Source organism: Embiotoca jacksoni, unplaced genomic scaffold, assembly GCF_022577435.1.
Source record: "Embiotoca jacksoni isolate LCO1_2020_lvr unplaced genomic scaffold, fEmbJac1.0.p SCAF_20, whole genome shotgun sequence".
Classification (NCBI taxonomy): domain Eukaryota; kingdom Metazoa; phylum Chordata; class Actinopteri; family Embiotocidae; genus Embiotoca; species Embiotoca jacksoni.
In genome coordinates this window covers 2,661,624-2,685,964 of record NW_027185341.1, presented here as the reverse complement: position 1 = coordinate 2,685,964, position 24,341 = coordinate 2,661,624, and the positions used below count along the sequence as shown (strand labels likewise).

The 24,341-nt window shown below is 39.9% G+C and overlaps 1 protein-coding gene across 1 annotated transcript in view; it reads left to right on the top strand.

Annotated features, from left to right (window-relative positions):
• Window positions 1-24,341, top strand: part of LOC138201961 (protocadherin-15-like) — a 169,400-nt gene that overhangs the window by 129,023 nt on the left and 16,036 nt on the right. Inside the window, exons 29-35 of the mRNA XM_069155579.1 lie at window positions 2,739-2,866; window positions 6,069-6,299; window positions 6,650-6,738; window positions 8,494-8,670; window positions 9,200-9,418; window positions 10,462-10,470; window positions 11,812-11,922. Coding sequence (XP_069011680.1) covers window positions 2,739-2,866; window positions 6,069-6,299; window positions 6,650-6,738; window positions 8,494-8,670; window positions 9,200-9,418; window positions 10,462-10,470; window positions 11,812-11,922 — 964 coding nt within the window. The remainder of the gene's footprint in view (window positions 1-2,738; window positions 2,867-6,068; window positions 6,300-6,649; window positions 6,739-8,493; window positions 8,671-9,199; window positions 9,419-10,461; window positions 10,471-11,811; window positions 11,923-24,341) is intronic.

Sequence of the window (24,341 nt, the reverse complement as noted above, 5' to 3'; positions counted from 1 at the left end):
GTTTGCAATGATCAAAGTTGGCCAAATAAGCTTGTGAGCAATTTGGAAGATTGAAGATCATATCTGTGAAAGCTATAACTTTTTCCAGTTTTGGTTCTTAGTGATCTGTGCAGTTCAAGTTAGTGTTAACTCTGCTGCAAGCTTTCATTTTCCTTAAATTGCATGTGAAAGGAAGTATTGACCAAACAATTTTTTTCCTGGTCTTAATTGAAATTTTAAATGAAGTGAAAATGGCTCTAATTAGTCTCAAACTCTTTCTCCTGTATCTCTCTTTCTTCCTTCCTCGTCTCTCTGCCTTTTTTCTGTTTCTCACTACTAGTCATTCTCTCTTTTCTCTTAATTCCTTTCAAAACATATCTGCATTCTTCCTAATTGATACTCATCTCCCTGGGTTTCTCCTTTCTTCTTTAATTATAGTGTTTACCACATGCTGTTCTCATTTCATTTGAGCTATTTGAATTTAAGAATTCTGCTGAGATTAACACTGCAAATCATTGTAGTCATTAGCAAATCTCCTTCAGTTCTTTTCGGTACGCATTTTAATCAGGCAACAAATCAATAGGATTCTAACAACATGTTAATCTCGTTTTTTTAATTGAAGTGAAGGTTTGGACCGTAAACAAGGCATCTCGGTATTGTTTCTTGAGGATGGCTCTTGTAGATAAGCAGATTAATGTTTGCCTCTGCTTGTTTGTTTGACATTTTTTCTTTTCACGTTCCGGTACTGGGTTTTTTTTGTTTTTTTTTGTCCTTTTGTTTTCAATGTGATTTTTTTTTTCCTTGTGTCATTCTCGGAGTTTAACTTGAACAGTTTACAATCCTGGGATTTGTTCTTTCTCCCTCACACAATACAGCCTTTTACAGAGTTTGGTTGATATATTGTGTTGCAGTTTTACGTGGGTGTGATTCAGAATTCCCTGTTTGTGGCCAGATAAGACTGAATGTGAATCATTCCATGTTGCATCACTGAATACAAATGATGGAGGCTCAATGGCAAAATGTTTTGTCTCATAATGAATACGTTGCATGGTTAAATTACAGTCAGGCCAAAAATATTTTTAGAACAGCCAGGATGTCTGCAATGTTGTGAGGTTTCTTGATATCTCAAAATGTTAACAGATTGCTCAGATCAGGGTCACCTCTACATTCAGCAGTTCCTCATATTTCTCACAGTTCACTTTCAGACTGTGAACTTAAAATTTGAAGCGAAGCCAACAGTCCTTCAGTGATAATTCACTCTACTGCGCTAACTTTTGATGTAAATCTTTGAAGGCCTTGAAAACTTTGTGTATTTATCAGCTTCTTACTACGATGGTGGATCAATAAATTCCGAGACTGCTCCTGTTGCACTTGAACGATGCGCAGAGCACGATGCACAGAGCAGAAAGATGCTATAACCTCCCAAGTTTCGCCACGATGAAAATCAGCACCTGAGTTACTCATGCTTTTCTGAGCAGTGGTCCGGGTGCATCTGGCAATGTTTTACAGAAAGTTGAGCAAAGAGCGCATATCAAAGTTTGTGACAAATTGTTAAGGAACAGAAAGAAGCAACAAGGTGCCAAATCCAGTGAGTAAGGGTGGTGGGGAGCGCAGTTGTGTTGTTGTGGGTGAAAGATTTGTGCGTTTCCAATATGTTATGAGGGGGCGCAACGTCATGTTGTAGAACCCGAGTGCCATCATGCCAAAATGATGTTTTTTCTCAGATGCCTCAGAACATCACATTATAACTCAGTGTTGACAGTTTCCTCCTGGGGGATGAAATTACTGTGCACAAATCCACTAATGTCAAAGACAACCCACCTGGTTGTGTCCCTGACCTGATGCACTGTTTTTGGTTTTGGACACTGTTTTTACTTGTTGAGCCGCCACATAGCACATACTTCTGTATGCCACGTACTTCAGTCCTCCTGAGATTTTAGAAACATTAGAATCAAAATGTAACCACAGTTGTGCTGTTTATGAAATTTGATCAAGCTACACATACAGAGTCCCGATGAAACAGATGAGTTTCAGTGTTTAAGTTTCAGTGTTTCCATTTAAATCTTTATTTGCTTTCTCAAAATGCTGCTGATTGCCTCAAAGAAAAGAGGTTGCAACTCTCTATATATTTTGCACGAGAGGAGACAGTTGTAGACAGGCCAACCTGCATCACCAGATGGAAAGCACCAGCAGTGTTTATACCTGTGGTGGAGGCAAGTCAATATCATTACATCCAGGCAAAGATAGTAAGAGCTGCTGCAGTTACACTTGTGCCACCTGGAGCCCATGCAGTTGTTGCAGGTGATACAGATGTCTGTAGCTGGCATGTCCATGTATCTGCAGTTCTAAACAGTTGCTGTATTTCTTGCCATTATGTGACACAGGGACTAGTACTGTGGGTCTAAGACCACTGGAGCTGCAGCTCTGCTGGGGGTTGATGCCTTCTGATCTCGGTTATGGCTGCCTTAACATCGGCGACTGTGTTTGTCCTCGTCAATTTTATAGTTTGCACTTTGTCCCCATTGCTTCTTCCTTTAGTTTAAAACACACACTGTGTTTCTCCTTAGAGAATTGGAAAATAAATTATATGCAGCTCATAAAGCAGCTCTATTCAGCCTGTTAATCAGCAAATACTGCACCCATTCTGTCATGACAAAAAGTGTTACATAATGTCTTGTGTGTGTGTGTGTGTGTGTGTGTGTGTGTGTGTGTGTGTGTGTGTGTGTGTGTGTGTGTGTGTGTGTGTGTGTGTGATGTAGCTAACACAGCTAGGGTGATGATCGATGTCCAGGACGAGAACGACCACCCACCAGTTTTCACTAAATCTCTTTACATTGGAGGAGTCGCAGAAGATGCCAAAACTTTCACCTCAATCCTGCAAGTACAGGTACGAACACAGACAGACGTACAAACCCACCCACATAAACAGCTCAACTCATTATATAAGGATTGTGCATAGAAAATAACAGGAAAACCTCATAATTTAATAATCAATGCTGTTTTCCTTCTGGCTACTCTACTGTATGTCTGAGTGTGTGTCACAAAGGTGAAATTCAACTGTATTCCACTTTTTTTTTTCCCATTTCTATTTTTTAGGCTTATTTAAAAATATCTGTTAGTGTGAGGCTCAAAATATTCGGACTGGGTCACAAAAGCTTGTGAAGGTGCCTATCAGGGTTTTTCTGCTTTTTTTTCCCCCATTGTTTATATGAAAAAGAGAAAATGTTCAGTTCGGTAAACCATAAGATTAACTGGTAAGAATATTCCGCTTTTTTATTCTGTTGATTGTTCCCGCTTCTTTTTACCTAACTGGAAAGAATTTCATATCATTGTAAACAACGTGAGCGACTCTCGTATTATTAAAATGTCTTTCAGGACACAAAATGGGTCACAGAGTCTATCTCTTTCAGCCTGTATCTCAGAAATAGCAATATGTTTTAATGAGCCTGGGTGCCACGAGAGACTCAGGCAGGGTCTGTGGCATAAAAGTATGCGCTTTAATATTTTATTACAGTTTTTAGGATCGTTCTTAGATATTCCTGCTTCATTAGATCATACACAGTGAGAGTGACAGGAAAGATGAGAGAAGAAGGGAGAGCACGCAACAGAGTCGTATTTAAATTTACAGTTTCACTAGAGTAGAGAAATGTGTTTTTCTCTCTCAAGAAGGTAGTATCTCAAGTTGTTGTTTCCTAACTGCAAACACCTACGTGTGTGGGTTGGCATATGTATCCTGTGTATATTCAGACTGTATCTGTCTGTAACTGTTCTAAAGTAACCTGCTCGTCATCTGACCCATTTAAAGAAAGAGCTAATAGCCTGCTACAAGGCTTGATCACCACAGGGAGTGGCAATAGATCTGGAGGTTAAAGGAGGTTAAAGAAAGAGAGAGGCTTGATGGTTAAATAAAGCTTACCGGTATCCTGCTGAGAGACCAACTGACTGGACAGACGAAGGCAGGAAAGACATGCATGATTCATGGCTGAATGAATAGATGAGCGAAGGGGGATGACTAGAAAGATGGACAGGGAGGCTGCCGGAACATAACATCAAGATGAAAGAGTGAGTGAGACAAAAGATGGAGAGAAAGTATAAGAATTGTGCATTTTCAATCTCAGGGGTTGCGCTCAAGTATAACTAATTCCATCACATCTGTGTGAAGCACGCACGTTGTCTTAATGAGTTTTGGTGTGGGTTTACAGGGCTATGTTTCTTTTTTGAAATCTATGTGTATTGCTTCATCCTGGGCTGTCATGCCTTGAGAGTGTATGCATTCAAGTGTGCAGAAATTCTTCCGTCTCTGCCCCGGAGCACTCCGTAATACAAATATTGATTAGATTGCAGATGAGTCTCATATTAGCAAACCAACTCATTACTGTACTGCCAAAGTCTCTTTTAATTTTTTGAATTCATTTGTGTCACATTTTGTTTTTCCAAGATGCTTCTGTCCCTTTCCCCACCAAAACCGACGCAAATATATAAATATATAAATTGACTTTCTTCAGATATTCCCCCTCCTTTTTAAATTACTATCTTCTCTTTAAACTGCTGTTTTGGCCAACATAGCTTCAAAGCAGAGGGCTACATTGGTGAGGTTGTGCTGCTGGGGTTGATATACTATTCAGAAAGTCCAGTTTTAATGATGCGTCGATGTTTTGACATTACAAAACACCACACAGCAGTAGAATTTATCAGGGCGACAATCCAATCCAATCTATCTGGAATGAGGACTAGTATGAATTTAATTAGGCCTTGCTCACCGAGTGAGGTAGTTAACGCTCAGAGTGCTCGCTTTTATTTTGACTTTCACATTGTTGATTTCTTGTAAGAAGGAGCTTTTAAGACGCTGAAATGTTTACAGCACTTGCCAACTTTGCTGACGTGTCAGTGTATTAATTTGTGAAGATATCTTGTCCATGTTTTCGCAGATGTTCTTAGAGCTCTTTCAGCATGAACATTTAGTTTTTCAACTCTGAGAACCTCCTTAGTTTACTTTATTCTTTGCCTCATGGGATGATAGTATGCATATTTAAAAATCTGTTTGTTCTTTGTTGCATATTAAAGAAAACACAGTACAGTGCACAGAGTACAGTGTTCTTGGTCACATTTCCACTGTAAGCATACCAGCTACAAATCTGCTTGGATTTAGGACACGTACTTTAAGGGGCTTATTCAGCTCTGCACTCCAAACTTGTGCTGTTGCGATTTAAACATGTGGTTGTTACTCGTGCATGTATAGTGCTGAAAGATAATTCAGCCATGAACCTCTGCAAGTAAGAGCACACAAAAAAGATCTACACCTCTATTCTTTCCTCAGTCCTCCCTGCCCTTCTTATTATCTCATATTTCTCCTTATTACCTTTTATTTCTTCTCTTTTTCTTGCTTCCATTTCCTTATTCTCTGGTCAGAAGAAAAACGCTTTTTTTTTTTCGGGTTACTTTCTATCACAGTGCTACCTTTGATGTGGTGGGTGTCTCAGAGCTGAATATCTAGTCTGTACTACCAGCCCTTCCTGCAAAGACCTGCAATAAATCAATGTCTGTCTGAGTGCATGTCTCTGTCTAGAAGTGAATGTGAGGTTTGCATGTGTGTGTGTGTGTGTGTGTGTGTGTGTGTGTGTACTTGATAGTTAGCCAGAAGGACAAAATAGATTAATAGAGCTGCACACAGCTCAAAGCACCACTTTTACCCCCTGCTGCTGACTCAGAGTACTACATCTACTATATCGGTAAAACACTCCTGAACGTTTTAGAGCTGCCTTCCTCACAAGCATAAAAAGAAGCAACGATAACATGCGACCTGTTGATGAATTAGAATTCAAAGATGGACACTATCAGTCCTGACTTCATCAATGTACATGACCGTGCCTCGTATTGGTCAGCTGCTCAATTACCTGAATCAAATGATGATGATGATAAGGAGGTGGAGAGTCCAATACATAGTTGTAATAATTGCAGCTTATGGAATTCATTGTTTGCATATATGATGAGGATGATGACATGTGATTATGATGACGCTATAGGTGGTGTAATGATTATAATATTAATAATAACACCATCTAATGACTCTCATTTTGCTCATTTTCCAGGCTCAGGACAAAGACACTGGTAACTTCAGTTCTATGATATACCGGCTGATCATTCCCCCTCCTTCTGGTAAAGACACTAAAGACAGCAAAGACGGCTTCGTCATCCAACCGTACAGCGGTGTGGTGAAGACTGCTATCATGTACCGCAACATGAGGAGGTCATACTTTAAGTTTGAGGTGGTTGCTACGGACAACTACGGTCGCGGACATAGCAGCAAGGCAGAGATAGTGGTGTGTATATTATATACATCGATGGCAGGTTCATAATCACCTCTTAAAAGGAGGTTTTCTATGTTTAACCTAAAACAAACTGGATGACATGATGTAATATCATTGCAATGAGATTAAAATGTCTCCCAGTATTTCCATTGGCAGATAACAGTTAACAGTGTTAACAGTTTCAGTTTGTCACTGGCAAACATTGAAGCATAGTTGGATGGGAAATGTTATCTCTGCGATCTTTATTTCCCATGGGTGTAGGCACTGTTTTCTAAGATTCAGAGCCAAGCATGCTATTTGTAGCTCAATTAAAATGTTCCAAACAAGTTTTATTTTATGTTTGTTTTTTTTGTATTGTGTAGGTGTCGGTCGTGAACCAGCTGGACATGCAGGTGGTTGTGTTGAATGTCCCTCCAACTTATGTGGAGAAAAACAAAGACAAGCTGCTCGGGTAACAAACATCTATACTGTATAATGTATCCATCATTCGACCTAATGACTCTCCTTTTGAAGTTGGATGATGCTTTCATCCCGACTAAGCAGCTTGGGTTCAACATTATGTACTTTCAACCCAGCACATAGCTCTTGATAGGCACTTTGCCTGTTAAACTACTTATCCTCTGCTTGCATAATATACATTACAAGACTTTGATAGACAGACAATTACCCAGCAGCCTGCTGTACTTACATTAAGAGACTTTGAAACGTGTTATTTCATAGAACAGCAGGGTGATATAAGTGAAGAACACATTTAGCTGTCCATACATACTGTATATATCACTGGTTTGCACAAGCCAGTGATAGTTCACAAAAAGTCTCTTTTGTAGACACACATTATGTTAACTGCAATACAGTAATAAAATTGAGACTTAATTTGATGTCATTTTAGTTTGAACATGTATATCAGTCAGTATATTGGTTTTGCTGTGGTGTGTCTCCACAGGGAGGACTTTAGTTGTAATTGCCAAATGGGGAAATCAACAAGAGTTGATAAAGAGCACAAACAGTCTTGTATTTTTTAAAAAACAGTGCTCTTATCATAATGAAGTGTCCCAGTAAGAATAGAAGTGAGAACCCTCAGTGGGAACAGGCATCAGACCACCACTGATAGCTGGACCACTGTTACAGAACAAACAATTGCCTATTGTCAGAGTTTATCTTATTTGGGGACTTTTTTTTTTTTTCTTCTCTTTTGCCAACAATACATTTTTGGGGTGTTCTAAGATTTGAAGACATTCAGGATTTAGTCCAGAAAAGTGTAAGGATATATTTGTCTGCTGATGCTTTTACACAAAATTTCCACAATTTTGATCTTTGTTGCCAGTTATTGTTACCTACACGACCAGCTGGCTCCTTTGTAATCCTCATCCACCTTCTCTCTCTTAAAACTAGCCCACACCATTCAAAATATGACTTGCTATGCTCAAAGCATTTGAGGATCGAGCCCTGAAAAAATGATCTTATCAACACCACAGTGGCTGCTAAAATGCAAGATACTCTGACTTTGCTCCGGTGCAGCTCAGCTTTACTGAGGAATCGGCTTCAATCGTTTAAATTCATCTCTCCACAGTCTGGAAAAACATATTTTCATTCATTTGAAGAAAACCAAGCAACATTTTAATACAAAACACAAAATGTATTATTCATCATATGATATTATATATTTCTGCCATATACACACTAACCTGTGGGCCTTTCTGCAGCACACTGTGCTGCAGCTCAGTAAGGTCACTGCTTTGTTTTGCCTCAAACGTAATTTGATAATGAAGCTTTAAAATACTTTAAAGCATCTTTTTTTCCGTCTTCCTTGACACACACACACACACACACACACACATGCACACCCAGACACACATGCACATACCTGAGTGAGAGCATTCCTGCTGTGAGCACGCGTTTCTCAGGGGACAGAAATCAATACTGCACAGCAGAAGTCCGCCTAGCAGGCAGGATGAAAAAAAAATGTTTTACGTGGTTGTGTGTTTGTTTGGTACGATGGACATTTGTCTGTCCATGTACAGTATGTAAGTACAGTCTTGTGTCCAAGGAGGTTTTCTTTCTGTACATGAATGTGTGTGTGTGTGTGTGTGTGTGTGTGTGTGTGTATGTGTGTGCGTGCGCGCGTGTGCTTATCACGCTGGTAATTCTGAAGGAGTTACAATAGCGTGATGCTGTGTAATCAATATCCAATATTTTCCCTCCTCAGCATTTTGGAACGCTACGTCCAGGAGCAAGTACCGGGAGCAAAGGTTGTTGTGGAAACCAACGGGCCCCATCGCCATGGTGATGGAATGGAGCAGGAAGACTACACCAAGTCGGACCTCATGATTTATGCCATCGACCCGCTGACAAATAGAGCTGTATCAAGACAGGAGCTTTACAAGTAAGAACTTTACCAACAAATCCACAACAAGTAAAATGCTTTATATTGCAAAATGGGATTTGACTTAATCTACATTATATGTTTTTGTGTGCCAGATGATGGATATGTAAATTTCCCGGTTGGGATGAATCTATCGATCTCTATCATTACTTTGCTGTTAAGTAATTATGAAATTAATTGATGTCAGTTAGTTGTTTCAGGAGCTGCCACTCAAACAGGTTTTCAGATATTTTGTTGAAATAAATTTTGCTCTTTCTGGCAGTCTTTTCTTTTTCTAGGATCGCAACACAAACAAATCGGAAATTATGAAACAATGTGCAGGTATAACAACAGAAGTGGGTGAGGGTTTGTTTATGGGATTTTAGTTTGAAGCTGGTTGACTTGGTGACCAATTTGCTGCCTGTTGTGCATCAACAGCTCCCACAGGATTCTGACCCTCACCACCACACTGAGACTTGATCTTGCCATCACTTGCACCAACTAATAGAACTTAAGGTGGTCTCAGTCACACTGTGTTTCTCCTCCCCAGGTTTCTCGATGGTAAACTATTGGACATCAATAAAGAGTTCCAGCCTTTTCTCCCTCCCGGTGGTCGAATTCTTGAAATCCGAACCCCCGAGGTGGTGACTAGTGTAAAGAAAGCTTTGCAGACTGTAGGCTACACAGAGGGGGCGCTGTTGGCTCTGGCAGTTATCATCATCATCTGCTGTGTGCCCGCCATATTGATTGTCATTATCACCTACAGACAGTAAGTATGGTTTATGTGTGGTTTTGGAATAAGGCACGCACTTTAACCAGGAACAAATTAGACTAAATGATACAATTGGGGCCTACCGTCCCTTTAATGGGCTTAAAGTATAAGACTTGTGACATTCTACTTCATTCTTTTTGCCAACTAATGCCACGAGTAGACCAAAACTAACCTTACCACACGAGCCGTTATTAACCGAGTAGCCAAAGCTATTAAAATATAGCTTCTAAATTGGTGCAGTATACCTCCATAGTAGTGCAAAAATGATTTAAAACATGACGTGACGTTTCTGTTCGGTACTTTTGGTGAGGTTTCCAGCCACTGACATACAGTAACTGTGCTTGAGCTGACAACATCTACCCCAGCATCATTTTGGGCCGACCAAAATATAACAAATACATTTTGATCCTCAGAAGTAGTCAGTGCAGAGAGGAAGATTTGACTTCCAAAAGAAATTACAACAAACATAACAAGCCATGTAAAAAAAAACAACAACAACAATGAATTACTTTGAAGAGTACATAGACAGTCAGTCATGGCTGACATCTTTTAGCACTATTTATCATCACCTGAGCCAGACATTTCCCCAGATGATTCAACATGGCAGTGCTGATTCTAATAGTTTGTTTAGCTAACCACAGTGAAAGGCTATTAATTTCCGTCGTCTCCCAAACACACACAAACATCTACACACACACACACACACACACACACACACACACACACACACACACACACACACACACACACACACACTTATACTGGATCAGTGCATTTTAGAAAAGGCTTCTCATCCTTCCGAGAGAAAAGAGACAAATAACAGACAGAGGAGAGGACATTTAAAGAAAGAAAAAACATAACTGTGATCATTAGCTTGATAATTACTTGTATCTGTAGCTAAATGACTTTAATGAAGAGCAATTGTCCAACTTTGCTGACAAATTATAATAAGTAAAAACAAAAGAGGCACTGTTTGATTTATGGTTTAAATAATCACTAATCTTTCTCTGTCTCTCATCTGCTGCGTCTGTCGCCACCAGATTCAAAGAGTGAGTACTGCTTTTATATTCCCAAGATGAAATATTAATGTCATGGTTGTCTTAAACACCTTTCACTGTGATTAATCCGTTGACTTTCATTGTATAGCATAATGAATGAGATCACAGAGGGCTGTGAAATGGAGAGGGCCGTATACAATCAAACAAATGAATCCTGAAGAACATGGGATGTAACTGTCCCGGGACAGATGCTTTTGTTGCCGTGTGTGTGCATGTGTATGTGTGAGTATGCACCGTTAAGGGCACTCAATTCAGTGAAGTCAGGGGTTTTGCTGCTCAAACCTGCAATGATCAGCTACCTACATTGTCTGATGTTAGCTAACGTGCTCTGTATCACATCACAGTACGTTCTCTACTTGTGTTACCATTACAGAAAGTTTGAGCATTTAACACTTTAACATTTTCTGTGATTTTGGGACTTAAGTAAGCATGACATCATTTTAACATGGTGTACCTCAACAGGACATAAATGTTTGTTGTTCCCAGCTTGTGATCCCATCCCGCAAGCGCTGCCGGGCATTTTATAATGATGATGAAAGCAACTGAGTCAAAGGGAAATTCAGTGTGCCATTATCTGGCCACAATGGATGCTGGTCATATATATTACATTGTCTTCCTTCAATATAAAGCCACGCAGAGAGGCACATTGAACAATCTATCTATGAATCACAATTTATATGAAATGTTTCAAGTCAAGAAACAAACTTTCAGATTATCACTAAGTGGACAAGAGTCTACAGCCATGCTAGAGGCTCTTTGAGGCTGGGGGGCAGCGCGATTGGTTTGGTGGGTCACTGGTTACAACATGTGTTGGATACACTTAAGCGATCACCAGCACCATTACAGTTCATCCTGAGAGGAACAGGAATGTTTGTGCTAAATTTCAGTCCATCAAATAGTTGTTGAGACATTTTACTGAAAGCCAAAAATGTCAACGTCATTGTGGAGGTAGAGAAAAGGCCAGAGGTCAGCAAATTCAGTGGGCTCCATACCCTTTGGGATTATGAATGTCTGTCAAGTAGTTGATGTCATTTCATTCATATTTCAGTCTAAATTAAAGTGGTGAACCAACACACATCGGCTTTTTGCTTCCACTTTTATGGATATGAACTATACTAAACTAAAGCAGAATGTACATTTTACAGTATGAAAATATCCATATTTTATGTTGCATATAAAATATGCACAAATAAGTAGTATACAGAATCTGAAACCTGAAGCTTTTTTGAATAAAGTACAAAGGGGCTGATTGTGAGCGTTAAACTACTTTCAATGGTTGGCTTTCTCCAACTTTAGATAACTAACTCTGGGTTTCCTCTCTTCTGCGTCCAGGCGCCAAGCTGAGTGTGCCAAAACAGCCCGTATTCAGATGGCACTGCCAACAGGCAAACCTGGGGGAGGTACTGCCAACAACCTGTATGAAGAGCTGGGTGACAACGCCATGTAAGTGAAGTGTGAAAGTGGAATTTACATTGATGAGCCAAAGCGTATTAGCTCCTGTTTCGACGGCTGCTAAACTTCAGACTTTGGCAGTGTGACACAGTGTGTCAGTCCATAACATTACATCAGCCTACGTTTGAACGATAAAAGATGACCCTGTAAATATACTTCTATCTTTGATTTCCGACTAAAAACCTTATTCACAGAGTAAAGGTTAGGCACAACTCCTCTATTTTTCTAATTGTCGTGTTGGACATGTCACGAGTCACAGTTGGAATTCCAACTGTTACATAGTACTAACATTAGTTAACAATAAAGACATGAACATTTTAGGAAAATCCATCGTCAATCATCATCGTGTCCTAAATCCATATTTCAAATAAAAAATACAATTAAAATAAGGCACAAACATGCATTACGAGCAACCATGAAACAAAACCTTTGATCTAAATCTGCTTAAGGATGCACTCGTGCTGAAAAAAAACAAAGTGATTACCACGTGAAGATGCTTGTTGAAGAAACCAAACTGCAGCAGTGCAGACACAATGATCATTAATTACTACAGCCTAATTACACAAACAAGGTGTGCTCCTTTCAAGTCAACACAACAGCCTCAGTGGGGAAAGTGAACTATTTGTGTTCTTCAGGTCACTGATCAACACATATCCACATCAGACTTGTTCAACAACCATATTTAAAGGCTTGCCAACAAAGACTTGCAATCAAACTAATTGGTCAAACCACAGAGCCAGTTTCATGTCACACTGATAAATGCTAAGGCGGCCGTGCTCACACAAAATAGCAGCATGTATCAGCCTGTCGTGACTGATCATCCATTACTATATCTTTTTTTAAAGTAAATTATACAAGCACAAATTCATAAATCATATCTGAAACACACACCCTTTTAGTGACATAAAACTCATTGATTCATCATACATGAGTTGCTTTGTTGAACTTTCCCAAATCACTCCTAAGATGGTAGCCTTTATAAGGATTTATACGCTGAGTTAAAATATCCTCAGACTTTAGTGAATGGGGTCTTGCCATCTTTTTTTGTAGTCTAGAGGCATTTCCCTTTTCCTTCATTTTACATTTTGCAGGGGCCAAAGAAGCTGACATCATGTAGAGATGCTACAATCTTGGACTAATCAAGCAGAGCCTTCTTAAACCCACATCAACCTTAACACCAAGCAAAGCTCTGATTTTTGGAATGCATTAACAGTCGCAGATAAATCCTGCAATTTTATCCTCACAAAGTTCAGTGGCATTTAGCTCAATCCTTTTCAGTTCCCCTGTTGTAATGCATACCAATGTCCTTGCTATATGAAAGATAAAAAAAAAAATGAAGGTCACCAATCTGCCCACAGAACAGATTTCATTTTGGCTGTCAAGTTCATGTCAAAATTTTCATCGAATGGTGGCTTTCAATAACACCGTCATCATTGTAATCACAAATAAAACATTTATTCGAGACACATTTATTGAAATGTCAAGCTCACAGCGAAGTCCTCCAAATTTATCCTCTGAGAATGACCTCTTTCTTCATCAGCCCTCGCAGCAGATTGTTCTTTTGAATGTTTGCTTCACGAGTAATTTGTTTTCAAAATTCTAGCGTTGCTAATCATAAAGCCACGGACCATTGACAGTAGATTGAGGCGTTACAAATAAGCTTTTCGGTTAAATTACTTCTACTTTTTATTAATTCTGTCCTTCGTCCCAAATCCTATCTGTGCTGAGGGGCTTTATTGCCCATTTACTCCACACTGCCTCAAAATGTTACTTCATTTTTGTGCAATTTAGTCATCTTCTCTTCACCTCTTATACTCTGGCGCTCCTGCAAACTGCTTAATCTCTCCTCCTGCCAGTTTCTACTGGTTTGATACATGTTGATGTGGTTAAACAAGAGTTTAATAGGGAATGTGTGTAGAGACACTATATTAACTTTTATCTATAAGTTTTTACATCCATACACACACACACACACACACACACACACACACACACACACACACACTCAAGGCAATACACAGATAGTTCATTTTCAATTCCTTACTGGAGCGTTAAGAAGGAGTTGAGAGGAATTCTTATCAGCATTACATGCCTCACCGGTTTCCTGTCTGTCCTTGATATGCCTCCCCACTCCCATTAACATGAGAGCAATTCATATGCAAGATGGTAGGAACTATCTCCGAGTGACGACAAGGGATTTCCAACTGTGTGTGTGTGTGTGTGTGTATGTCAATGTGCGCGTGTGTGTGTACGTGCATGTGAAATGACTAAAGCCCGAGCGATCCTCTGAAAAATGTGTGCGGAAATGAACTTGGATATGAGATAATTGAAATAAACTCAGCCCATAATTTATAAAGACCACCCTGGGCGATAATTAATTCTATTGATAAACCGCAGCGCATGTTTAATTGTGATGGGATGGTTTTCTATGTGTGTGTGCGTGTTTGCAAAGGAGGCAATTTGAGATTTCTTGTGTAATTCTTGTGTGTGTGTGTGTGTGTGTGTGTGTGTGTGTGTGTGTGTGTGTGTACAGTATGTATTCTGTAGCACTGCAATCTTGTCGGGACCAAATAATCCCTAAAGACTATAAAACCCGGCAAAGTGCAAAAGTTTGACCATTCATAATTAAGGTCCATTATCAAAGTGCTCAGTAGACCGATTTTCAAGGCTTTTTTTTTATTTGTTTAATTACTTTTGGTTGGTGTCTTGACAGGCTTAGGTTTTAATGTCTGTTTTCAATTACCTGTGAAAAGTGCTCTGTAACGTATTATTAGCAGCACATTAAATGAAGTCTTTTTTTCTTTTTCTTTTTTTTTTAAATGTTTCATGAAAATTCACATTATTTAGAACTACAGCACATGTTGTTGTCATCTCATGTGCTGGGTAAATAACCGGATCTGTATAATATATCCCCACTTATTTTATTTTTTAAGCTGGTCTCTGTTAAAATGTGGTTTTGTTCAGACATCTTTGCTTGAATAATGTTTTTCCCCTCGAATGTTTGCTGGAGCTTTTTTGGTCTTCATGATTCTCCTCTCTATTATTCCAAATTATATCGAAAAACTAAAATTGTAATTTTAAGATAACCTGATAATATCAACAGTGCACATGTTCATAATATTTACTTCGAAAACAACAAAAGGAAGTGGAAAATAGCAACTAAATGTTTTAACTTTAATACTCTTCACGTCACTTTTCATACATCTTTTGAGATGAGGCGAGATTTGAAAATGGGAAAGTTAGCAAAACATTTGGGATGTCACATATTATGTAAGTTTAATAAGTAGCATCAATAGTTTACGCGTAGTCATTAGTTGTACTTACAATCTGTTAAATTGTCCAAACAAGCTCACAACACCTGGTTTGTTTGCTGCGTAAAATTGCCTCAGTTTGGTGTATAGTTAGATGACGAACTAATTTAGCTAGTCAAATACAACCATTCTAACTTGTCTGAACCGCGTATCAAGAAATTTAGCAAACATATTAACCCTGTCTGTAAGTTATGCAATTAACAACCTTTATAAGCTATTGCTTCGTCTAAAAGAAATGCTTCGGCTTCGATTTATCACCTCTTTTTGTTTTTTCTTTATACAAAATGTGGTGTCTTGCTGCGAGTGGGTTGGTTTTGGTGGTGATAATTGTCCGCTTTACAAAAGCTTCAGCTATTGTTGACTTTACTGTTCCATTCATTCTGACAAGAGGACAGAATATGCTTCTTTTTCTTCATCTCATGTTTGTCTGAGGGCAGACTGGATCGCCTCTTGAGGTACTAAGCGGGATTACAAGACAGGACGGTCCAGGGCTCTCTGGTTCGCATGCTAAGTTGTGTAGATGTCTCTGCGACACAATGCGTAGCTATCTTTGACAAAATGTCAACACTGCTATTTCTTCACATTGTTTTTTAATAATAGATAGGTTAGATACTTTATTTATCCCAAATTCAAAATTTGAGGTATTTTTTTTTTTTTTTACATAAAATGATCAATTTGAGGTATTTTGAGTGTTTTCAACTAAAATTATTACACATTTTGTCTTTAAAGATTTTTACAAAACCAATGATTGCTGAACATTTCATGTTTTTCATAACTAACATACAGATTTGTGAGACAAAGCACAGACAATTTTATAATGCCTCATAGTAAAAATACGGGTATAAATTGTAAATAAGGAAGCCTGTTGTACATTACATTACATTACATTACATTTCATTTAGCTGACGCTTTTATCCAAAGCGACTTACAATAAGTTGTAATCCCAGACAGGCACCGAAGAGTATTTAGTGCATATCCTATATTATCTATTTCCAACTACCACATATTTTTAAAGGTACTTACCCCTTTTGGATGGCAGAAGATGTGAAAAGGCATCAGTTGAGTGTAAATGCCTATCATAAAAGTGACACAGAGCAATGAAGCGAGACTGCACACTGTGCTCAACCGGCAACCTGGCTACTTCGGGAATGTAGAAGATGCTTTTTAAAGTTTTTCTCTGCTTCTTAACTCCAATGTGTTACCATGTGCTGCAGAGCTTTTATATTATAGGAGCACTTCTCTTTCACAACTTTGACCACTCTGACATCATCCTTTGTTATCATTTCATCATTCTGCTTTTCCTGTCCTCTTCTGTTCTCTTATTCTCATTCGTCCACCTTTATCCGGGGCTGACAGACAAAAGTGAGTAGGATGTTGAAAACTGCTTCCCATCTGTGAGTTTCTTGCTCTAGTTTTGTGTTTGCGTCCGTGGTCATTAGTGATTTGCTGTTGTTTCATGTGTAGGGTAAGTTGGTATATCTGAGAGCAAATTTGTTTTTGCTGAAGGTAGATTGTGCTTCTGGCAAATCAGTGATGAATTCTAAATTTGTTTGTGTGGTTGCCTGTGCATAGAAGTAGCCAGCCATGTGCCATGGGATACCAAGAGTCTGCAGAGTTTCTTCGCAGTCACAAAGTACACCACTGATTTCACTGATTAACATACCTTCTACTGAAGAGGAGGATGTAATCAGCCTTTTGTTGTAAGGAAATGTGCATTCTCTCAGAACTCCATGACACACAGTTGTGCATCCCTCCCCCGGCAGATGTGGAATTGTGTACAGCTGTGCTGCAGTAGCATCTTTGTGGCGTACTTGGAATCTATTTGCATTCTTTTTCTTTGTGTTAAAAAAAAAAATGTTGTGCTCAATCTCGTCCTCCTCTTGTAAAAACAGCAGAGAAAAATGTCCTCCTAACGACCCTTGACCATTTCTTCTCATTTGTTTCCTAATTCATCTGTTAATGTGAAGACGGTTTTCATTACATTTATTTAAACAAAGCTCTGGCAGACTGTGTGTTACCTACCTGCCATTCTTTCTATCTCATCTTGCTGTCACTCTCCTTTGTAAAACATTCATTTGTATTTGTTTAAATCTTTCATTCAAATTTCCTCCAGTCTCCATCTCTCCCTTCCATTTAATTTAGTTTAGATTTTTACAGTTACATCTTTCCTGTTCATTATTACCCTCTCCGTCATATTATGTCTGTAATTCTTTTGTCCCTTCATTCTGTTTTCTGTCTCGTTTTTTTCCCCCCTCCATCCATATACCAGCCAGTCAAACCATTGTGCTGGTGGCGGGAGTCGTGGCAGTTTGGATGAAAGCGACCGCCAACGTCTGATCTCAGATTTTGCCACACGAGCGATCGCCGCCCATCGTCAGTGCATGGCCAATGGAGGGGTGCTCAACAACCTCCCCAAGTCTGAGTCCAACATCACCTTCTTCTCAGATGAAAACCCCCTGACAATCAAAAATCCCATCTACCATGAGGACGGGACTTTGAGTAGCCCAGAGACTCTTGGAAGAAGCCAGAGGAGAAGAGACCTTCTTGGGAATTTCTCCCCTTCCAGGAAAGGCCTCCGAGAGGCCTGGCTGCGGCTTAGCTCTCCTGGATGTGATGTGGGGTTTGGTGGATACAGCGGCAGTGATAGCGGATGGGTATCAGGAGGTGGACACAGCTGGACCCTCCCATCAAGATTACATCGAAGAGATATGTACGATGCTCTGAGGCGGCAGGTGGTTATGGATCCTGTGCAGTGGGAGCTGGAGCTCCTGAAGGCAGAATTCAAGGAGAGCAAAGATGCTGGTCTGGATTCAGGCTTTGACCGTGGACTGGATTCGGATTTAATGGGAAGTCCAAGTCTAGAACCCAAGCTCACAGTGAAAGAACAAGCCCGACAATTTGAGCAACAAGCACTTCAGGAAATGAGGCAAAGGCAAAACAGAGAGTCCCGAGGATCCTTGTCGCCTGATATTCTACTATCTGTTTTCCCAGAGTCTCCTCAGCCTCACAAGCAAGCCCCTACTTACAATGTCCCAACTGTTCAGATCAAAGAGGGTCCCCCATTTATCATCATCACTCACAGTGATGGAGGGACCCCTCCACCGAGTCACAAGCCAACACCTCCTGTGCTGCGGCGCTTTGGTACAAATTCAACAGGAAATCAGGGTGCCGAAGAGAGACTTCAGGTCCATTTAGAGATAATCCCTGATCCCCCTTCAACGCCTCCACCACCACCACCATCTCCACCGCCTCCACCACCACCACCGCCATCTCCGCCGCCTCCGCCCCCTCCCCCGCCCCCGCCTCCCACCTCTGCTCCTCTTCCTCCCTCATCTCCTTCTCCACACCACCCTCCCTCTCCTCCTCCTGTCTCTCCTGCATACTCCAATCATACGGAAACACTTGCTCCTCCTCCTCCACCGCCTCCACCACCCCCACCACCTCCATCGCTTCCACCGCCTCCACCTCTCCCTCCCCCTGTGTCGCCCTCGCTCCTGCGTCCGTCCATGTTCGTCCTTCCATCACTCTTGGAGGCGCCGGCTCTGCGACCCGTGTCCCTCCGACTGTCGCCACCGCCCCTCCCGGTGGGACCCGAACCACCTCGAAAGGAGCGAAAAGGAATCCTAAAAAACATCCAAAACATAGCAGACATTGAGAAGTCTGTGGCCAACATGTTCAGCCAGATAGATCAGAAACAGATCCCACTCAAAAAGGTCATGAAGAGCCGGGCTTCAGTGGATTCGGTGGATTCTCTTGTCTCCTTGGATGCATTAGCGGTTGGAGCAGGAGAGGGTGGAGAGGGGGCGAGGGAAGGAGCCAAAGAAGGAGGAGGAGAAGGTGGAGGAGGAGGAGGAGGAGGAGGAGGAGGAGAAGGAGGAGGAGGAGAGGATCCTCCACCTCCACAGATTCAGCCCAACACAAACATGAACTCAATCATGGAGGAACTTGAGAAGCGATTCCCCTCTCAGTCTACAATGCTCTAGCCTTTGCTTTTCTGATTCGGAAAGCCCACAGAGGGGAATTTCTTAACACTCCTGTGTAGTTTGCGGCGGAGCTGTCAAGGGACTGATCCTCAAAATAGCTCAGTGGGATGCTGCAATGATTTGGTGATTTTTTTTTTTTACCGTGCTCCAGCTACGCTCTACCAAAATGACTTACTGTTTTTTACATATGAAAAGAAAGATAAAGAAGTAGTCCCAATATAAACTCTATGGGCAGAGGAAAAATGTGTCTCATCTCCGTTAATGAAACTTGCCATGAACAGAAAAAGAGAAGAACTTCAAATAGCTGCAGATTGGGGCTATAAAATCAAATGATTAGAAGTGGTGACATGTGTCCTGGTTAATTTTCTGTTTAACTACTGTCATTAACATTTTCTATCCATGGCAAGTAACTGACATACTTGTCAATAAACAATCATAATCAGTCAGTGTCCTTCTCAATGAAAAGACACATGATTGTTGTCAGACACTTCCTATTGCGAGAGGCTGGTGACAAATTCTGGTTGGCCTCTGAATTTCTGAACAAGTTTGTTCCAAATGTATCAGATGTGTAGAAGAAAATCGAACAGATGAGATGAGAACTTTATTGGCCAACTTGAGCTGGACAGTGGATCTTTGTAATTTTTTTGCATGGATAGTTTTGCTTCAGTATTTCTGCTGTTACCGAGCCACAACTTTTGGAATGATCAGTGTCACATTGAGTCTTTACTCTCAATTTAATAAATTTGCACTGTTTCGTAGATACCATGTTCTGTAACGCTCACTGTAAGATCACAGATCCTTTTCTTTTTTTTCGCAGTATTCTGTGCACTGCTACCTGCAAACACATTTCTATCTTTGTTATTAATTTGAGTGCTGCATTGTGTATCTTTTTCAACCCTGTCTCCTAGCAAATACCTCATTCGACTGTTTTCCAGGTATGTTGTGCTACGAAATGTGAGTGCTGGCTTGATGGTCATAGGCAAAGAAAATTGAGCGATTTAAGCACTACATTTATTGTTTTCTACTGCACACGAGTTTTACTGCGGTATTTAAGCTGTTACAGGGTTACATAGAGGTGGTGGGAGTGGATGCCAAGCATACAATCCACAAGACAAAGTTAGCATCCTGAGTCTTTGCTGTGATTTATTGGCAACAAAAGCACTTCGGCTAAGGTTAGGGGAAGATTATAATTAAAATGTTGATAATTGTTGGACTTCATGATGGTGAAATGGCATTGTTATCACTAAGTTTGAACCTTGGTGCCTAAAGGTTGAGTGAATGGTTCCTCAATTTAGGAACGGTAGGTAATGTTTATTCAAGCTGTGCTTGCAAACTAGACCTTCCGAGGCTTCAGGATTGCCAAGCGACTCGAAGGGTCAAAGGTTCAAGGGTCTGAGACCGTGCTGGAGATGAGGGGTTCCTTATATCTTTACTTGGTGTTTCAAACCACTTTGATTAAGAATATTGGTCGTCTGACTGATTAATTGTTCAAGATCCTGCGGATTTTGTAAACTGAAGATCCTTATTCAGCTTTCACTGTGGACTCCCTCATTTAAACAAGTGGTGTCAGAGCCTAAAAGTAACTATACAAAATGCTTAATATGTAGTCACTATATGTTGTGTCTTGTTAGATGAGCTACTTGAAATTACTATTACGAGAAAACATAATCCTGGCAGCATCATGTTTCCTTTAAAACATGTTGTATTTTAGTTGTTTTTAAACTTAATTTCTAAGATACAGGTTTATCCTTTTATACAGTAAACATCAACAGTTGGCTGCAATCTTGTGTATTTTGTTTCTGCTCAAGTTTCTGTCAAATACTAATTTACGATGTAGTTTTAATTTTTATTTTTATAAACATGCATTTGTCTCAAGTCCTTCAGGTTGATTCTTAGCGCTTTGTCTTCTATTATTGCTCATTTTCATAAATGTCGTTAGTTAATTGTATCTATTCCTTTACCTCTGAATCCACATTGTCTGGGCAACTGCAGTGGTCCTGTATTGTCTGTTCATGTTCCACAAGGTCATGTATTTTGTTTCTTCAAGGAGACAAATGTTAATATGTGGGTAGGTGAATAGCAAAAGGACAAAAAAAAAAAAAAAAAAAAAAAAAGTAAAACATTCACGTAGTGATATTTTTATTCACAAAATGCTTTTTACATTTTCTGGGGGGTTTATTGCTTCTTGATTTTAATAATACTTAATGATGTACTTATTAAGGATGTGAGACAGAATTCTCAATAACATATGCGGTGCTAATTAAGAGAGTCAAAGACCATTTTTACTTGACAAAACTTTCAAATTATTTTTAAACCCATCATCGCAGACATTAAAAAAACATTTAGAAATGGTCCTCTTAATAACGGATAGCTCCTGTAGTAACTCATGCTGGTTAGTTCCCGCTTTTGTATCACTTTAGCTCTGGTGGCAGAGCAACTAATAAACTCCTGTTGCATATGTTTGTCTTGCATGATTACAACACCTTTTTCCCATGAAAGATGCCTCTGGGAGGAGCAGAAGTAATACAAAAAGTGTCACAGGCATGTGCAAAGTGAAACATTTACTCACTGACAGTGACGGTATATTATGTGCAGTTGTTTTCTCTTGATGGAACTGTGGCAGAAAAGTACGCAGCAGTAGCCACATGCCCAGTGTCCTACATCTATAGTATACTGATGAGGTAATACAATGTTTCACTGTGTGTTATGAAGGTCACATAGACACATTTATTATTACTGGAAGACATTTCACCTTACATTTAAGTTGCTTTATTGTAGGTTCTTCTGAAACAACATAAATGTCAAATCAGCTGAAGTTACAGTATAGTACCGTGTCGTTTAAAGGTTTTGTATCCCCAGTTCAGTGGGTAGAAGTAAGTGACAGAGTGACTCATTTGTTTTCATGACTGCTTGTAAGATATGACAGATTTGTTCCTTTCCTTTGATGAAGTACCTGCAGCTGATATGCAGCAGAGGGAATGACACATCCATCTCATCTGTTGGCTCTAATTTGGCTACTTAAACTGATTATGGAAAGAAGTGGCCACCTTTCGAGGGCAGATGTTACAGAAAAAGGTCTCAAATGTGTCACAGTTTGTTTCAGTTGTGATCTGGAACCAAATTCCGTGACTGTTGCTCTGTCAGTAGGAGATTTCACTGCAAACCTCTAACACACTTTCAACAAGTTGTCTCCAGACACATATTATCATCATGGAGTGACAGTATCACATCTGTCCTGCATGACTAGAACCGATTATCATGACTGTGCAATTGGACCAAATCATGATGTACAGCCAAATAAAACAAACCCTGCTGGTCACATCGCTGATGTTACGAGAGGATACAGCTATAAACCAATGTTGTCACTCTGCAATTGTATAAGAGGCTCTGTACACCCAGAACAACAGCACAGTCACATGTTCACTTAAGAGTCTGTGCACAAACAGGAGTGTGAAAATGTACACACACACACACACACACACACACACACACACACACACACACACACACACACAGAAATACACAGCAGCATTAAACAGGTTGCAGGCAGTGCTTCTTGTTTTAGCTGACTGGCTTGGAAATGTTTTATGTCAAGATTAGCTTTCAGCCTCAGTCTGCTGCATGTCATTACACATAAACACGCTCTCACACACACACACACACACACACACACACACACACACACACACACACACACACACACACACACACACACACACACACACACGCACACAGTGTATCTTCATCTTCTCACAGACAGATTTCTGTTTTCGTTCTCTGTTCTTATTGTGTGCATTTGCGAGAGAACAGACCCCTTTTGACATTTTGGGGAAAATGTATTGTTTTCAACATCCATTTTGAATTGAATTGTGAAACATAGGTACAAGACAAAGCAAGTAAGAAATAGGTTGTTATAATTGTACCGTCACGCGTTTCATGCTCGCTACAGCAAAGATTATATCGGGAAGTCTGTGTCGTTGATGCACCAAATAGCCACTGGATTACAGCAAAGGGAATAAAGTGTTGATGTAAATGGTTGATGTGTCTGGCTACATCAGTGCGATCCATCATATCGCACCTGCCTCCAAACCTCAGGATAGTTCTGGTTTTCTCATTGTGACTCATTTTTGTAGTTTTGGCCATCGTCTCTCTCAGTAATAATAATAATACTACAAACGCAAAGTTAATTGCTTATATCTAACAGTGTCTGGCAAATTACAAAAAGTAAGCCAGAAGAGGAAGAAACACCGGCTGTCAGACAGGTATTCAACTGCCAGGTGAGCTTAGATAAGAAGGTGAAAGGTAACATAATGGCCGTACTGTCTGTTGTAATCACGTCACAGTTCAGCTTCCTCCTTCAACTTTGACCTACATTGCTTGCCAAAGAGCTGTAGGTTTGTTTACAACCTGTCAAGTCACCACACTGCTCATTTCTTGCTCAATCACTATATTTTTATGTTGGTGCGTTGCCAGAACAATCTGAAATGATGGCAAAATCTACAAAACAAGTGGCAGATTTAATAAACCAGAATTAGTCTTTATTGTTGTTTAGGGTACAAGTATTGCCTGAATGACAATGAAAATGTAACAAATGGTGGTAGTTTTTCGTTTTGATATGGTGTAGTTTGGTTCCATATGTTTCAATTGATGCCCCCATCTTTAATTTACCTAATTTCCCCCCAGTGATCCAGAAACTATTTTCACTATTCTGATTTGTTTAGCAAGTAGTTATGCTCTTGTACACTGGGGGAAACAGTCGTCAGCCAATCAGAGCTGTGTAGGATTTTGAATAGGCCAGCTGACCAGCTATAACTGTATAGCTGAAACAAATAATTAAAAAAAAAAAAAAAAAAAGAACACCAGTAAAATGATGATCCTATAGGTTATTGTGTTTCAAAATAATAATAAAAAATAATTACTCGTAAATCAGCAAATCTCACTGAATTAACTGCTCCAGCACCATACCTTATGCGTCGAACCAAAATCATATCCGTAAGATGGATATTTCATTACTACAGCTTAGATATTGCAATTTAAAATATCCATAACCTCAACAAGAAATGGGTCAAGTAGTGAAACACTGCAAAATGTTATGATAGATAGGCAAGATATGTGA